General features: G+C 42.8%; 1 protein-coding gene across 1 annotated transcript in view; it reads left to right on the plus strand.

Annotated features, from left to right (window-relative positions):
* mpped2a (metallophosphoesterase domain containing 2a) overlaps positions 1-11,393 on the plus strand; it is a 70,723-nt gene extending 59,330 nt beyond the window's left edge. The window contains exons 5-7 of the mRNA XM_085771036.1: positions 7,382-7,497; positions 8,827-8,940; positions 9,400-11,393. Coding sequence (XP_085627162.1) covers positions 7,382-7,497; positions 8,827-8,940; positions 9,400-9,518 — 349 coding nt within the window. The 3' untranslated portion in view covers positions 9,519-11,393. The remainder of the gene's footprint in view (positions 1-7,381; positions 7,498-8,826; positions 8,941-9,399) is intronic.
* Positions 11,394-16,375: the final 4,982 nt, after the last annotated feature.

A 16,375-nucleotide genomic window follows, 5' to 3' on the forward strand; every position in this document is an offset into this window, starting at 1 on the left:
TGTGTGTGTGTGTGTGTGTGTGTGTGTGTGTGTGTGTGTGTGTGTGTGTGTGTGTGTGTGTGTGTGTGTGTGTGTGTGTGTGTGTGTAGGGATGGGGGAAGGGGAGGAGGGGGCGCTGGTTAAGGAAGAAGTCTCTTAGATGTAATGATGGCAGAGGATGCACTCCGAACCTCTCGGCTCTTATTTGATTTCCTGCTATAATATTGAGCACTTGCCCTTCTCTCTCTCTCTCTCTCTCTCTCTCTCTCTCTCTCTCTCTCTCTCTCTCCATCTTCGCACACACACTCCCGCACACTTCCTCAGACCTGTATGTGGCGGAGTACCGGCTCGGAGCAGCTGTGTTTGCTGTTGAGCGTCTGCTGGCTGATGCAGCGGTTGTTTCACATTAGCAGCCTGCAGGTCAAACTGCAGCTGGCTGCGTCTCAGTGCAGGGGACAAACCCTAGGGAGTGTGTACGTGTGTGAAGATATATTTGTGTGCGTGTGTGTGTGTGCACCAACCCGTCCCCATGGTTGTAGCCTTTCCTAAGCGGGCTAAGTCTGGTGGCTAACCCTTAGCGCCTCGGCATTTGGCAGCATGACTGCAGCGAGATTAATCCATTCCACACTCCATCAGTCACTAGGCACAGGTTATTAGTGCTGGGGCAGAGTGTACACACACACACACACACACACTGGCACAAAGACACACACATTCACGGCCCTTTCACCCTTGTGACTTCTCCTTCTACCTCGTCCCCAAAGTTTGCAAAGGTGGCCTTGGTGTTGAGAGGCCATTTGTCAAAACCCAGCCAGAGTCTCCACTTGGCTCCTTTTAATAAGGCTACCTGGGCTCTGGGATTACACACACATGAACACACGTACACACACACATGCACACATACACACACACACAGGGCATGTACTTTGCTTTGCACATACTCATACAGCTTTGAGTGTCAGGTGATACATCCCGCGGGGCTTATAAAAGTCCCATTAACATGGCCTTCCTCATTGGTTCTGACAGGTTGATCAATTAGACCCCTCCCCCCTGCTGACCCCAGGGCCGCTCTGACTCAGAGGTCAGACACGATGGATCGCCGGCCCCGCACACACACTCTCCACTCTCCCCTCTCCCGCTCTCTCTTTTTATCTCTCGCCCGGTGCAGCTTGTTCGTTCCGTTGTGTATTTCAGCACCGGGCTGATATCCCAGGGTGCAGCTGTTCTCTGGCTTTTAGTGGTAGAATCATCCTTTACCTGAGACATGTTTCGATCTTATCTCAGCTCTCAACACGACCAAAAAACATACACACACACACACACACACACAACAGTCCTCTGTCACACCCTGCAGGGACATGTAAGTTTGTGCGTCTGTGTGCAGCTGAGCGTCGTCTTCTGCAGATCAGATGTGTGCACATGAAGACGAGGACTTTACAGTTCTCACTTGGTCCTGGTTGAATGGTCAGTTTAAGGCAGAGGGGGGCATTATTTTAGACTTAAAGAGGAACTATACAGGATTTTAAGCTTAACTATGCTACATTTTTACCTTAATTAAACATGTTTGGAGTAATTGTGATGGTTTAATAAATGACATGTAACTTTTTATGAGGGAGAATGGAAGCTCTCGTAGCTCTTGGCTGAAAACCAACCTTGCAAGATCGGCACCGTAACACAAATGCGCCCTGTAACCCCTGATCTCTTGTTTATGACAGATTTAACTACACATCGTATATGATATATATAACGTTATGTACCGCCCTAATGATTGCTTTCTCGCCAGCTTCATTGTAAACAAACACACATGGCCAGGAGGAGGGTTAGCAAAACAGACGAAAAGACTTGCATTGTTCCCGTTTAAACATGAACATATAAGGTTATCGCCACCTCCAGTTGGGATTGTCTTATAAACTGTGACATGAATCGTCACATTCTGACTGACTCAACTCGCACTGATCTGAGCTCAGTTTGTGCTTGTTAATGAGATATTATCTCTCGCTACAGATACAAGCGGTGTGTAGATTCTGCTTTATTCCGTCCGTCTCCCTGGCGAAGAGCTACTGCTAGCCGACAGCCACCAGCAGATATCAGGCCGCACCTCTGTGAGTTAGTTTTATTTTGTTAAATATCTTCTATTGCAACGTAAGCAGTGCAGCTTTTTATTATTCTTACTCAAAGCTTTTGCACATGTAAAAAGTCGATCTTTGATCTCCATTTTTCTTTTTTCTTTTTTATCGGAAAATAAACAACTGCAGTCTTTCATTTGCTTTGTATATCAACACCTCTGGAAAATGTGTCTGAAGTTCTCTGACCAAATTTATTTTTTTCAGACTATGTTTAATAAACTATCTTTAATCAGTGTCATCTTACCCTATCAGTTATTTTGAAAGAACTTGTGGGGACATGATCAGACTTTAGGACTTGTTGCAGTGTCTGAGCAGGAGATTATACAGGCTGAAGAAATGAAAGCAGTCCGGGTCTTTACAGGTGTAGTGATACAAACAGACAGACTCGTCTTTCCGGTCTGAGTGTTTGTTGTGAGCTCTGCACCGCTGTGTCTCACTTGTAAGTTCAACGAGACACAAAGAGAGGGGCTGAGAGTCTGCACTGTGTTTGGTAAACAGTGGGTAAATGACTGTGGTAAAGAACGGTGAGCCTGAGTTTGTTGAGGATAAAAAATCTTTTGTGAGGCACCAACATCTGAATAAACGTCACATTCAACAAAGGAGAAATAAAATTGAATTGAACACACGAGCCTCCTCGATTAGGATCGTTACGGTGTTATTTAATTTATGGAAAATATCTGCGGAACAAAATGTCCAGAAGTAGATGACACTGAGTCAAACAGTCTATTAACGCCAAAGATGCTGCACATACATATTCAATAGGCGAACGGGGGTTATGTAAGTGCCAGGTGTAAGACGAGACCGTCAGATCTGCCCACATGCTGCTGGTTTATTTTAAAGACACTTGTTGAAACAAATCTGCTGAAATTTGACCACAGAGCAACAATTATTATTACATACAGTATTTTTCTTATACATGCTGTATGTCCAAATAGTAAATGTTGGCACAATCACACTTTCTTTACTGTTCTGTGTTATAACATTAGTTCTTATTACAGTTGGTTTGTAAATAATATGAGTTAATAATATGATGGGGAGGAAAAAACTCAGTCAGACAGTCAGGCATACTACTATATTGATTATTGATCAACTTGTAGATTTCCTCCTGTGATTTGGATATTGCCCTTGACCATTCTGCAATCACGATTACGCTCCGATTGGTTGTGCAGCCCCAAAAGTGACTTTCGATGCTCAAGTGATTGTCAGAAAAGTCGTCAATAATTTCAACACCAGAATCTGGTTAAACTGTGAACACGGCGGTTTGATTAAATCAATGTACCAGAGATCTCACCAAAATAATTTCAGGGGGTCACTGGCACAGAAATGTCGCCTGAAACAGCTGATCCAGTGAGCTGTAAAAAATGGTCACAACGATCCAGTAAGTGCGGGGAGGGGCCAGATTAAAAGGCGTAATGAGATGATTGTAGGGTGTGTGTGTGTGGGGTATTAGGGGGGATATCATAGCCTGTCTGGGGACCCAGAGAGAGCAGCTCGGGGGAGCAGAGGGGTTAAGAGCGGTGTCACGTCCAGAGAGACGCGGCGCCGCCGTCCTAATGATGTCCACCGGCCTAATTGGATATTGACGTTCTGCACACGCGGGCTAAATGGCTTCTGTCTGCTTCACCTCCGCTGCCAGCCCCGGGTTGCACATTTTTAACCTGTTTCCACTGTTTGATTCCTGGAGGTTGTGGGTCCATAAATGCCCCCCCTCGTTACCATGGTTACTGTCTTTTCCATCCTCCTCTGTAGTTGTTTGGAGTGAAAGACGGTGTCACGTGTAGCTGCGTCTTTTCCTTCTGTGGGTCTTCTTGTCGGCCGAGAGGAGGTTACATGAACTTAAACGCTTCCTCTCCTGGAGGCAGCGACACACACACACAGCTGTGTGACTAACACGCCACATCTGGAAGGAGAAGTTTCTGCCTCATCTTCTCTCCTTCCTCCTCTCGCTCTCTTTTCTTCTCTTCCCATCACCTCTTTGCTCCTTTTTCTTTTCTATTTCTGTGATGGTGTGTTTTTTTTTTTGTTTTTTTTTTTACTTCCCAGTGTGTCTGCCTCCAGACGCTAGTCCTTTGTTGCCACGGCGACATGCTCCAGATGGCGAGTGTCAAGGCAAGACTGGGCTCTGAATGTAGTCTGATCTCAACACACACACACACACACAGGTCCACATGTACTATATGCACTCTGAGAACAGACTGAGACACTGGCAGCGTACATTCTGTTCAACACTCACATCCTACTCAGAAGCTGGTGGACCCGACACACACACACACACACACACACACACACACACACACACACACACACACACACACACACACAGACACACACACACACACTGCAATACAATATAATAAAACCTGTGTCACAGCCACACAGGAAACAATCTCTCCTTTATGTGACCGGGATGTCATTAATCTTGGCGGAGGTTAACAAATGCACTTGCATGGAAGGTATATTTCATAGGCAGACGGCCGACAATGGGGCCATTGTGGCGTGGAGCCGCAGCGCCTCGCTCTGCATTCAGTCAGGACCTTTTCCTTGGCTCAGGATCCACGGCTCATGTCAGGGGTTATGTTTCATCTCCCAGACGAATGTGTTTATGTGCGAGAAAACATGTGAAACACGCAGCAAAATCAGCGTTGCAGCTGTTTATTTATTTTCGCTGCGAGAAACCACAATTTATTTTTCCTGAACTATTGTGGGGGTGGAGGGCGAGGGGGGTGAATAAATGCGCTCGGCCATTTTTCAAAGTTTGGCCATGTCGCTATTAGTCAAAACTGGAGCCAGACAAATACCCTGCCTCTACTCTGCTCTGTTCTGTGCAGCTCAGCTCCGATTCACCGCTTTTTCTAAGTTTCTCCACAGCCGGCGCTATTTCCATCTGAGAAAGTGGCGAGTCTTTTTCCCCGGTAATCCATTAGACTTCCATTAGCTCCGATTTGTGTGATTAGTTCTAATTAATCAGTTCAGTCTGTGGCCTTCACTCCCCTGCGCGCTCCTCACATTTCATTTTTAACCTCATTTCTCAGCTCTCCACCGAGCGAGAGAACAAGGCGACGACTGAGCGAGCAAATCAAAGAGCGGGCTCCAGGTCTTGCGCCCGCCACCGCCGCCTTTTTATCCGAGGGCACAAACACTCGATACTCCTCGACCACCAGACCCAAACGGGCTGAGCCGGTGCTTAGACTGCATTATAGTGCTCTTTTTTTTTTTTTTTCCTCTTGCCACACTGAATTAATGAGATTTTTTTGTGTTTTACGTTCACTTTCAGACTGTTGGAGCCTGGTTGTGTTTTTAAAATGAACCAGGAGGGATTGTGATCTCATGTTTTACACATCCTGAGTCTGGTTAGCCCCACTTGGCCCTCCTCAGGAACAGTAAGTATTGATTAGTGCTGGGGCGTCCATCCTTCATTGTAACAAAGCCTATTGATGTTTGTGGAGCCCTGATTTCCCCTCGGTCAAATACCATACGCAGCGCCATCGCTAAGTGACTGGAAGCGGCTCGGAGCTCAGCGGTCGGTCCCAGAGTAACCGGGGAATAACGGAGCCCAGAACCGTCTGTTCATCAGCGGCTCCGCTGCACTGTGCCGCTGCAAGCCTCCGAGTAAAATGAAAAGGTTTTTTTCCGGGGGTGTAGCAGTGGGTCAGCTTATATACTGAGGTATTATGTGATGATAATCTATCTTCCTTTCCTCTGTTGTCAGCCTTCTTCTGCCATTACCACTATTGTGATAAATGAAGGCTCAATTTATCAACCAGCCTCTGCTCGATTTCTTTTCCTCCCCTCTCCCTCCCCGCCCACGCTCCTACATCTAACCTCTGCACAGTTCATTTTATTTCTTCATCTGGTTTCACACCCCCCACCCCCCACCCCCCCATGCATCTACCCTTCTATCCATCCATCCATCTATCCATCCATCCATCCATCCCTCATTCCCACTCAGCCAGATCGAGGCTTTCTTTGTGTCTGCTGGGGGGGGCTGAGATGCTGCCTGTCACCCTGGAGCTGCACACTCCCATCCAGGCAGCTGGAGGTGGCCCGGCTGCTGTCAATCACTCTGTAACTGGGTAGCAGAGGGGATGGGGGTTGACGTGTGATGTGGCGCCCGGCTCTTTAGAAATTCACTTTTTTTTTTTTTCCTTGACTAGTAGAAACCGCTCAGTCAGTCGTGTAGTTTTGTTTATTGGATTCCTAAAATTACTTCAACTTGATCATGACTCTTTTGGAATTGCAGACGCCTGCTCTGCTGCTTCAAACCAAGCGCTCCCTGCAGGTGTAAAACCATTTCATGCATTTTCAATACATACTATTGGTTACTTACACACGTACAGCTATACTGTGTGTGTTCTTCACTTGCATGTCCTCAGGAAGGGCCATATTGATAATTTCTACTGAGGCATCGTCTTTATTCCAGGATTCATCTCTGAGACAAAAAGCTTTTTATGCATTTCAATGAAGTTTCTCTGTTTTTCTCAATTTCCACTGCAAAAGAATAAAATATTTGTGATTACCGCTTGTTTTTGTTTCACGCAGCTCTGTCTTCTGCACAATTAATTTACACATTGTGATTGTTTTTTCCCAGAGAATTTATTTTATTTTGGTATTAAGCTTTTTCCACTACACCGGGGCCTTCACAGCCTCAATGCTGCCACAATCAGTATCTGAATATGTGTAATATGTAACAGCCCGCTGTCTCACTGATTTAAGCTAAAAAAAAAGCTCTGATAAATGAAAGCTAACATCGCTACGTGTCTGCAGGTTGTGTAAACAGGCGACTAAAGCAACTTAACATCTGGTTGTGCTTCCAAAGTGGCCAAGAAAAATCAGTTAATGCTGCTTTTAAAATCTTTTGCAGACATCAGAAAACAAAATTAAATTATTGGAGCCTTTTACAGCGAACAGCAGCAAGTGTTAAGTTTGCATTGTTGCGTCGAAGCTGCTTTACGACGGCTCCGGCGCTTTGTGTTTGCACAGCCTTTTAATCTGATATTTTACGACGCTTATAAAACCCTTTTAGTCGCTAAACACATGCATCACTGTCTGCCGCGCGGACACTCTGTCTTTGTCGGTGGTTATGCGGCTTAAAATACACATTATGGATGGAACTGTAAATGTGTAATGACATTTAAATGTATAAATATGCGGCATCCGGCTGAAGAAAAGTAATGTACATTACTCCCTATACCAATCTAGGGTTGAAGCCATAATCACGGCGGAGTTGTTCTCCAGAGCGATGCTAATGTGTTCCCTCTCTCCCTCTCTCTCGGCAGGACTCCGTGGTTTAACGGCTGGGGGTTCAACCTGCCTCGGGGTCAGTCTCTGCTGGATAAATGGAACCTCGTCCCCGAAGGCATCGACATCCTGATGACCCACGGACCTCCGCTGGGTGAGTCCAATTAACCAATCACAGTCCCCTCATCACCATATCTAATGAGGTTGTGCCTCATTATTCAAAATCTGTACGGAGTCACTGGAGGCGTCACAGCAGGCTATGTGTGTACGTGTGTGTGAGTGTGTGTTACAGTTGACCCTCTTTTCTTTCTGTATCTGCAGTGAACGTGGTCCCAGAGTCAATAGTTGTGTTTGTGTTCTTTATGAAAAACAAGATTCATATTATTTGGTTTCATTTTTCCCCCCCATACAGACTGACTCAGGTTTACTTCTAGCTGTTTGGGCTCCACTTGTTTCCCCCCCCCCTCATTTTGTTTTTTTCCTTTCCGCTCTCCATCTGGCTTTATTGAGTGATTTCCTTCCCTCTCGCCTACGGAGGGTTGCTGCTGCTGTTGCTGCTGCGGCAGCCGCTGTGGCCGTTTGATTGCATGGAAACTCGATTTTGCAGCAGAGTGACAGACGCTGCAAACGACTGGAGAGAGACCATGGGAAGGGGAGAGAACAGCGCTCGGGGGAGGAGGAGAGGAGGGGGGCAGTAAAACTGGAAGACACAAAATGGAAAGAAATCGGTGCTGCACAACTGTGGAGGAAACATAAGAACGTATTTCATCTGCCACAGTGTGTTTGGTTTACTGTCGTGAGGTTTTTTTGGGTTATTTCAGGGTCGAGTATCGAGTAAGAGCGGTTTCTGAATTGAATGAGTGTGTGTGCGTGTGCGCCTTTGTGATACAGTCGCCTTGTTTAGTTTACACAGGCTTCACCAAAGGCTGTTGTATGAAAAGTCATTATATGCGGAAGTATAACGGAGGTAGTTTGATGCTGAGGGTGAGGTGTGTGTTAAGATATGGGATCATTTTTTGTCTTAATTATTCATTTTTAATCATGAAGAGTCACAAATTACTTCAGTATTTATGACAAACTAATGAAATGTAAATCAATAAATAGGGAGCCGGCGGCTGAATCTGCTTAAATACATACAGTACATCGTATTTGTAAACAGTTTATTTTCTTACTCTCACCATATGACAGGAATCAGAGCCAGGATTTTACAACAACCAGACTGAATAAGCAGATTTGATTTGTCACTAAATTATAAACAATAGCTATTAAGGGATATGGTCAGTATGCATGTCAAAATATAATGAGAACAACTTGTTGCAGCTACAGAACTTTATCATACATTATCTCACCTACATGACATGTTTAAGGAAACAACACACGTTTAGATTTGTACTTTACACTTCAGTAGCACTGATTTTCTCACACATCTGTTGCTCACTGTATAAAACCGATGAACTGGAACATCTGTTTCTGTTTTACATAGGTTTCCGAGACTGGGTTCCTAAAGAGCTGCAGCGGGTCGGCTGCGTGGAGCTGCTCAACACGGTCCAGAAGAGGGTCCGGCCCAAACTTCACGCCTTCGGTGGAATACATGAAGGTACGGAGACTAAGGCCAGGGTCGACTTTTAGTTCCCACAAATGACTTATTCTTGTTTTCAATAAACTGATTTTATTTTTCTTCAAATCACTTTATTTATTTCAAATGAATGTGCATCCACACTTAACCATTACGAGCTTCATAACCTTGAAACTGGATTTTAATTAACTGCATGAATTAATTAAGTCTTTACATTCCAACATTCCCCTGTCCATTAAAGCCTTCATGTCGAAGGTAACAAAACATTGTGTTTAGAGGCCAAGACCAAACACTACACACACGCTCTAAATGAAATCTGAACTTTATTTAACCCACACCGTTCAGAGTAGTTAGTGCTGAGAGAAGAAAATGGATGTTATGACATGAATGCTGTTCATTTATAGAAAAGTCAGTGGTAGGAATCTCTGAAGCGAAGGCGTTTCCGTGTGTCGCGCTCACACCTGTCTCCTCCGTCCTCAGGCTACGGGATCATGACAGACGGCTACACGACGTTCATCAACGCGTCGACCTGCACTGTCAGCTTCCAGCCCACCAACCCCCCCATCGTGTTTGACCTGCCCAACCCCTCCAGCTCCTGAGACCAGAGGACACATGGGGGGGTGGGGGAGGGTCGCAGGGAGGATAAACTACTTTTTTTCTATAAATATGTCAAGTTAAAAAAAAAATTCTAAGTGTTTCTTTGCAAACTTTTGGTCTTCTCTAAGCTGTTGTTGAGATTGAGAAGATGTGGAGACGGGCGTAGTGGGGGAGTTTGTCTGGGAGGGTTAAAGGAGAATATCGGTGTTGTTGTTTTTTTTTTGTTTTTTTTAAGTAGTGCCAACAATGCTGGTGTCTCTGTCAGATTTCAGTTTCTCTGCATGCTGCCGGTGCAGCTGCACATACCAGGGCTTGTTTTCCTCCAGAAGAGCAGCAGTGAACAGCGAGGAAAAACTTCCACAAAGCCAAGACAGAAGCCCTGAAGAAACTTTGTGTCTCGTCCTGAACTCGTCGTCGGCACTCCTTCATGTCACACTCTTACTTCCTGTCAATCACCTGACATCCACAGGAAGCCATGACAACCCCATCCAGGAGATAATCCCTCAAGAATAAGAACAATGGTAACAATTTAAGGCAAATCTCTTTCTTTCTTTTTTTAATCATGAAAATAATTTAATTCATCATTTCAAGGAAAATACTATTTTGTGATTCCAAATTGATTTTTTTTTAAATAACGAAGCAACTATTTGAAGATCACAGGAAAACAAAGCAAGAGGAATATTTCCGCACTTGTCCTCTCTGACCTTCTGTACCTCATTACCATCACATCTGTGTGTCTTTGGTGTTTTTTTGTTAGCTGACAGCGGTTCATTTGGAAAGTTTGTATTGTAACAGAAAAATAATGATCAGAATCTGGACAGTTACAGCATGCAATGCAGAGCAATGGCACCGGTGTTCTCCTTTTCAGAGGGATTTTGTGGTTAAACAATCTTGCTCTTGATAAATATTGGTCAGATCTGTAAGATAAATGATGCTTTGTGAATTTGTACAATTTCTTTATGTTTGGTTTGCATTGGCCGGACAATGGATGCCATTGTTTTATGTTGTGTCATCTGATATTTTGCCATTAGGTTTTCTTCTTTTTTTTGTTTCCGTTTCTGTTTTCTCGTCAGTTCCTCTTTTCTTATTGGCTGACAGGGACGCTGCCTTAAACTAGCTTTAATGTTCTCAGCTAGAGCCCCACTCTCTGCGAGCTCAGAGAAAAGTCTTTATTTATTATCCATCATCCCAGCAAAACAACACCTGACTAACGCAGGGACGGAAAGCTATCGAATTACAGCCCAAAAAATTTTTACTTTGTAACATCCCATTATGAATTTCTGATCTAATTTGGAAAATGTATGTATAAAATATATATATTATATATTCATGTTGTAAAACATCTGTACTAAAAGTTGTGTTTGACAAAAAAAAAGAAAAATCTGGTGCATTTTTTTTTTCTGGATGCACCTGTATGATTGACATGTTTCTTTAATGCTCCCATCAGACGCTCTTCAGAGTTTTCTTAAATGTTTTTTGTATGGACTCTCCCAGTAGGGTAGACATTCATTTTGGATGAGAGAGGAAAATTTGTCAGAGTCACAATCCACCAGGTGCTGGTTGTTCCCAACAACACACCTGCCTAAACATTGTTAAGTTGTCCTTTAAAGTGTAAATCTGATAGTATTTGTGTTTTATTGCTTTTTTTTTCTAATTTTGCACTGTGTGTAAATGCAATCTTGCTAGCACAAAAAAAATGTTGCCAATAGTTGTCTCAACTTTGCCGCTGTAAATGCTCTTTTCGTGCTCTGTTCCTCTCTCGCTCTTGCTCTGATTGTATCCCTCTTCATGGAAATGTTAGTTCTCTCTTTCAGTTCATTGTGATATATTTAGCTGCCTTTATATGCAAATAAAATTGCAAGATTTTTACTTATCAAGCTCAGTCTTGGTTTTTAATCGCAAAACACGACCAGTCTTCAAGTCCAGGTTTAGTCCTGAATGTTTCAATCCAACTTTGAGCCACAATGATGGTGTTGGAGTCGAGCTTTGAGTTCTCAGTGCTTCACATCAAGGTCACGCCAGCTCCATTTTATTCACTGACAGAACAAGATGTTTTCAAGATGTACGGTGGCCCGGAGGGGCAAGGCAGCAATAAAAAAAATCTATAAAGGATAAAAAGTGTTTTCTAGAAATACTGTTTTCAGAAGTGCTTTGTTTTGTACCTCAGGGTCGACTCAGTTTGAACTCAGACTTGGGTCTTGTTGGTCTTGACTGAGTCCTGCAAGTCCTTTACTAAATTTACTCGGCTGCTGTTTGATTTATGCATCCGTCCTTTGTCTGCACCACTTACATCTACAGGATAAAACGTGACAACACCACACACAAAGCCTATTGACAAATATGATAAATAGGCCTACTGATATAGAAGTCACAATTATAGAAAGCAAAGTACATTACACAGGGGAAAAGTGAAAACAAAAAGTAGTGTTTGTGTGCACGAGTCGTTGCTGAGCTAAACAGATTGCTGGGAGAACATTACAGCAAAATGCAGAATTGAATTGAATTGATGCATTGCAACACCTCACCCATGTAATCAGTCTGAGGGAAGGGAGGTCCATTCTAAAATACTGCAGGTATCATCGCATGTGTTTTTCACTGAATTCATTACAAGTTAAAAGGCTGAAGTCTAAGCAATGCCACTGTTCAGAACTCCTCATTTCAAGTTTGAAGTATTGTTTGATTCATCATCATCACTGGATTCACGACTTCTCAAAAGCTATAAAAATGTAACAACGAAAAACAAAACTGAAATTTTGTGTCAGCATGTTTAGTAAATATAGATGCTCTTCATGTTGTGGACCAAGTAGTGGACACAGCTGCAAATAGGCTTGGCCTACTTATGAGAGCCAGGTGTATATTTATTTGTAAATTACAAATGTATACTTATCGGTACGGGCCAACATCACAGCAGGTGTTTTTGCTCTACACAGGAACAACACGTGCCGGCCCTGATTGTGGAGAGGCCAGAAAAAAGACATGTTTAAATATTCCCATCCCCGTGCAGATGAGTATAAAGGCAGGTCGCTTTGACTGTAGATAAAAGGCATCAAAGCTGAAAGGTAAAACAGTTTGCACCTTGTTGACTGTTTAGCTGTGAGGGCCGTTTGAAATGATGTCAGAACTACAGGTAAGGTTGTGACAAATCTGAACTAAACTCAGCTGTACGCAGTGGGCGTGTTGTACAAGATTATGAAAACAGAAAATACACTTATGCGGTGCCAATTCAAAAACATTAGGTTAAAGGTTTGAGGCTCTTAAAGAACTTCGAATTCACTAAGAACGGAGATCAGTAGTTGACTCAACAAGCCGCACTCAGCAGGAGAGTGTATAAAAAATATGGCTTGTGTTTTTTCCTGGTACTTGTTGTCTCAATATTCACAGTGTTTCAGCTCCAGATCAGCATCATTTCTAATTGGTTTCATCAGGTTTCATTCCTTTTCACCACTTGCCAGCACAGATCCCTCGTAGGCCAAAAATAAAATGGGCTTGAGTTGTAGGGCGCCTTTGCCAGTCTTTCCCACCAACCCCCTTCTCTCATCACCACAACATCAAAGCAGCCCAACCAATTAACTATTCCCCGAAACGAGAGCAGCAAAGCATCGCCCCACACCCACCAGATCCCCCTGCACATTACCATAATCCAGTCTAATCATATTAACATAGGCCACAGATGAGCAGGAGGAGACACGGCTGCTCTGGCTCTGCTGTGTTCCTACAGCCTCTTAGTGTGGGTGTGAATGCATACAGGCACTTTTATGCTGCACTGTGTGAAGGCGCATGTTGTGTGTCGCCAATGCTCAGCGCTGTAATATACTGTGTTCCTTTAATCCTTTAATATGGCCATATACTCTTAAAAATGCTAAATGTTATGTGCTAAACATCATCCTGTTAGCGGAGTAGAAATGCAACAATTAGTCAATCATTAAAATATATTTATATATATAACATACATTTAATAATTACTTTTAATCTAGTCCTAAAAACAAAAATGATAAACATTTGCTGGTTCCGGCTTCTCAAATGTGACTATTTAAGGCTTTTCATTTACCACACATGACTGATTATCTTAGCCATGGCATGGCACCATCATTTGTATAGCACATTATCATGCATTCGCTGTGTGTTACAGAAATACAATTAGCATAGAGGCACAAAAACATCTGACGACCTCACACTGATGGATTAGAACAGGGAGGTCTTTTATTTATTTTTTATTTTTTGCCATTTTGGAAATATTTTAGCAACAAAATAAATAGAACATAGTTCTAGTAGGCCTACAGCATGCTAGTATGTTAAAATTAGCCAGTATGCTTAGGTCAGATTGGACTTTTCTGCTCTCAGTGTCCCCCTATAGCAGAGGTGTCAAACATGCGGCCCGTGGGCCAGAACTGGCCCTGCAGAGGGTCCAATCTGGCCCTCAGGATGAATTTGTCAAGTGTGAAAATTTGAAATTGCACATATTTTTTATCAAGAAATGTCAGGTGGTTCATAATATGTTTTGTAAAAGGATAGTTCAGTAACTGTAAACATCTTATTAATGTACTAAAACAGAGGAAAATCTCAATTTTTTAAATATATTTAAAGGTTATTATGCTATTATTTTACTGGTCCAGCCCACTTGAGATTAAATTGTGCTGTTTGTGGCCCCTGAACTAAATTGAGTTTGACATCTCTTCCCTAATAGTAATCCCCTTTCACTGTTGTAAATTGCAAACTGAAGTCTAAGTGACTAGTTAGGCTACAATCCAGCAACGAGATGGCAAGTCTGAAAAACAATGACAACAGTGACCTAGCTAGCTTCTTGTAGCTCGGCCAGAGGTGTTGATGTGTTCGTGTTGGTGTTCTCACAAGTCCAGGCAGGGAACCATTGTCACATAGTGCAACCATTCTGTCTGTTAAAAGTCAATGTCAATATGACTTAACTACATGTTTAAGCTACATATGTTACCTCTTACGAATTCATTAATTAACAGTTATGTCTTAGTATGTGGGCTGGAGAATAATTTGTCTAATTTTTCTTGTGTCCAAACACAGAATAATATTGGCATAGTGATAAACAGTATAGATGTTCCCAACCTGTCAACACCTTGAACATCAGCGAGATATTTTCTAGACCTTCTAACATGTGAAGCATAATGTTGACCGTGTTGTGTTGTACTGTGTTGTGTTGTGTTGTGTTGTGTTGTGTTGTGTTGTGTTGTGTTGTGTTGTGGTCGACAGGAGACTACACACCATGGACACTCGACCGGGGTCGTCTATTGTGGCATCTGACCTCGGAAATCACACAAAAAGAAATTCCATCATCACAGAGCATCACACAGCTCAAGCCCTTACACAAATTACACAACAGAGAACTATTTAGTATATCTTGTACAAATTTAAGCTGGCAAACCAATTCCGAACCTTATTTAAATATTTCATGGCAGTTCACCAGCCATTTCTCTTACAGTGTGTCCCCTAAAAGTGTCTATACTGTGAATGAACTGAGGAGTAGGCTACATCTGAATGGGACAATGGACAGGTTTTCTGCTTACTAAGATATAATTATGAAATAAATGTTGATTGTATAATGACACAATCTGCATTTAGATTGGTTCCCTATAAGGACTTGCTTTAATTATACAATTCATACCGTTTCCTATCTCCTAGGAAAAGGGGGGTCAGGGTCATTTATTAAGGAAGTGCACCTGCCATTGCGCCACTAAAACAGAAGGAAGAGAGTAGTGGTATTTCTCCGGTCATGGTGGAACAACAGGAGTACTGTGGAAACTCTACCTGGGAGGCAAAGGAGTGACGTCAAAAAAGAAAAAAAGAGGCAGTTTCAACCTCAAAAATGTCACATTTTTCCTTTGACTGACATTTAAATTGGTTTTATTACCATCCATGTGTCTGTCAGAGGAATCCGTTGTTTTCTTGATTATCAATGCTTCTCTCGCTCCTTCTTTTTTCTCTTTCTCTCTCTCTCTCTCTCTCCTGGCCAATCTGTTTTTGTGATACTCACCCCTTCATGTCTCGGTGTCAGGACGTTTATAGCTCTGCCAAATTGCTGGCTGTATTAATTATCCTCGCCCAGGCAGCTGCTGGTGATATTGGGTGTTTGTCAGGTTAGCCTTCGTCTGCTGCTGATGGATACGGGGCAAGACACGGTGAAGGCTCACAGAGTCTGAGTGCCCATATCAACCTGTGTGTGTGTGTGTGGCTTACTCTGGTGCCAGCACTCTGCATGCAGTGTTTATATGGACTTAATTGCCCGCCAGGGGTATTATTATAATCTGGAGCTCATTTGGCACAAGTGGAGTTACTATGAAATAATTCTCTAAATCAGAGTCATGCAGGCTCATGTTTTCCATGCGCTCATCTTTCCCATGTGGTTTTAGTTAACGTCTTTTTAGACAAAATATTTCATTACTACAGTTTACATTATTTGGGGTTTATTTGTGCAAGAGATTTGCAAATTTTGATATATTTTTAAAAAATGCTCCTGAGAGCTTTATAAACCTCAAATCGACACACTGGACTTTCATATTGACCGAGACACGTGCATATACTGTGCTGTGCTTACTATACTGTACTTACAGCCATGCCATGAACAGCTATATGCAAATCAAGAGACACTGCTCCAGTTTTAATTCAGTCTGCTTCAAATGTAAAACTTGATTAAATGAAATTGAAAGTTCATTGGCTAATGATGGAGCTCTGCTAATTATTTTTCAGATTAATTATTTCCCCTGTAGAGAAGACTGATGCTACCATTTCTCTTTACATTCTGACTTTTTAAAAGAGCTGGAGCTGATTGAGCCGGAGGAGAATTGACCCCGCCAACCCCGGTAACAATACATGATTATCACAAGTGGATCGG

The sequence above is a fragment of the Trachurus japonicus genome, chromosome 3 (assembly GCF_045865225.1).
Source record: "Trachurus japonicus isolate A0001 chromosome 3, Traja_1.0".
Lineage (NCBI taxonomy): Eukaryota > Metazoa > Chordata > Actinopteri > Carangiformes > Carangidae > Trachurus > Trachurus japonicus.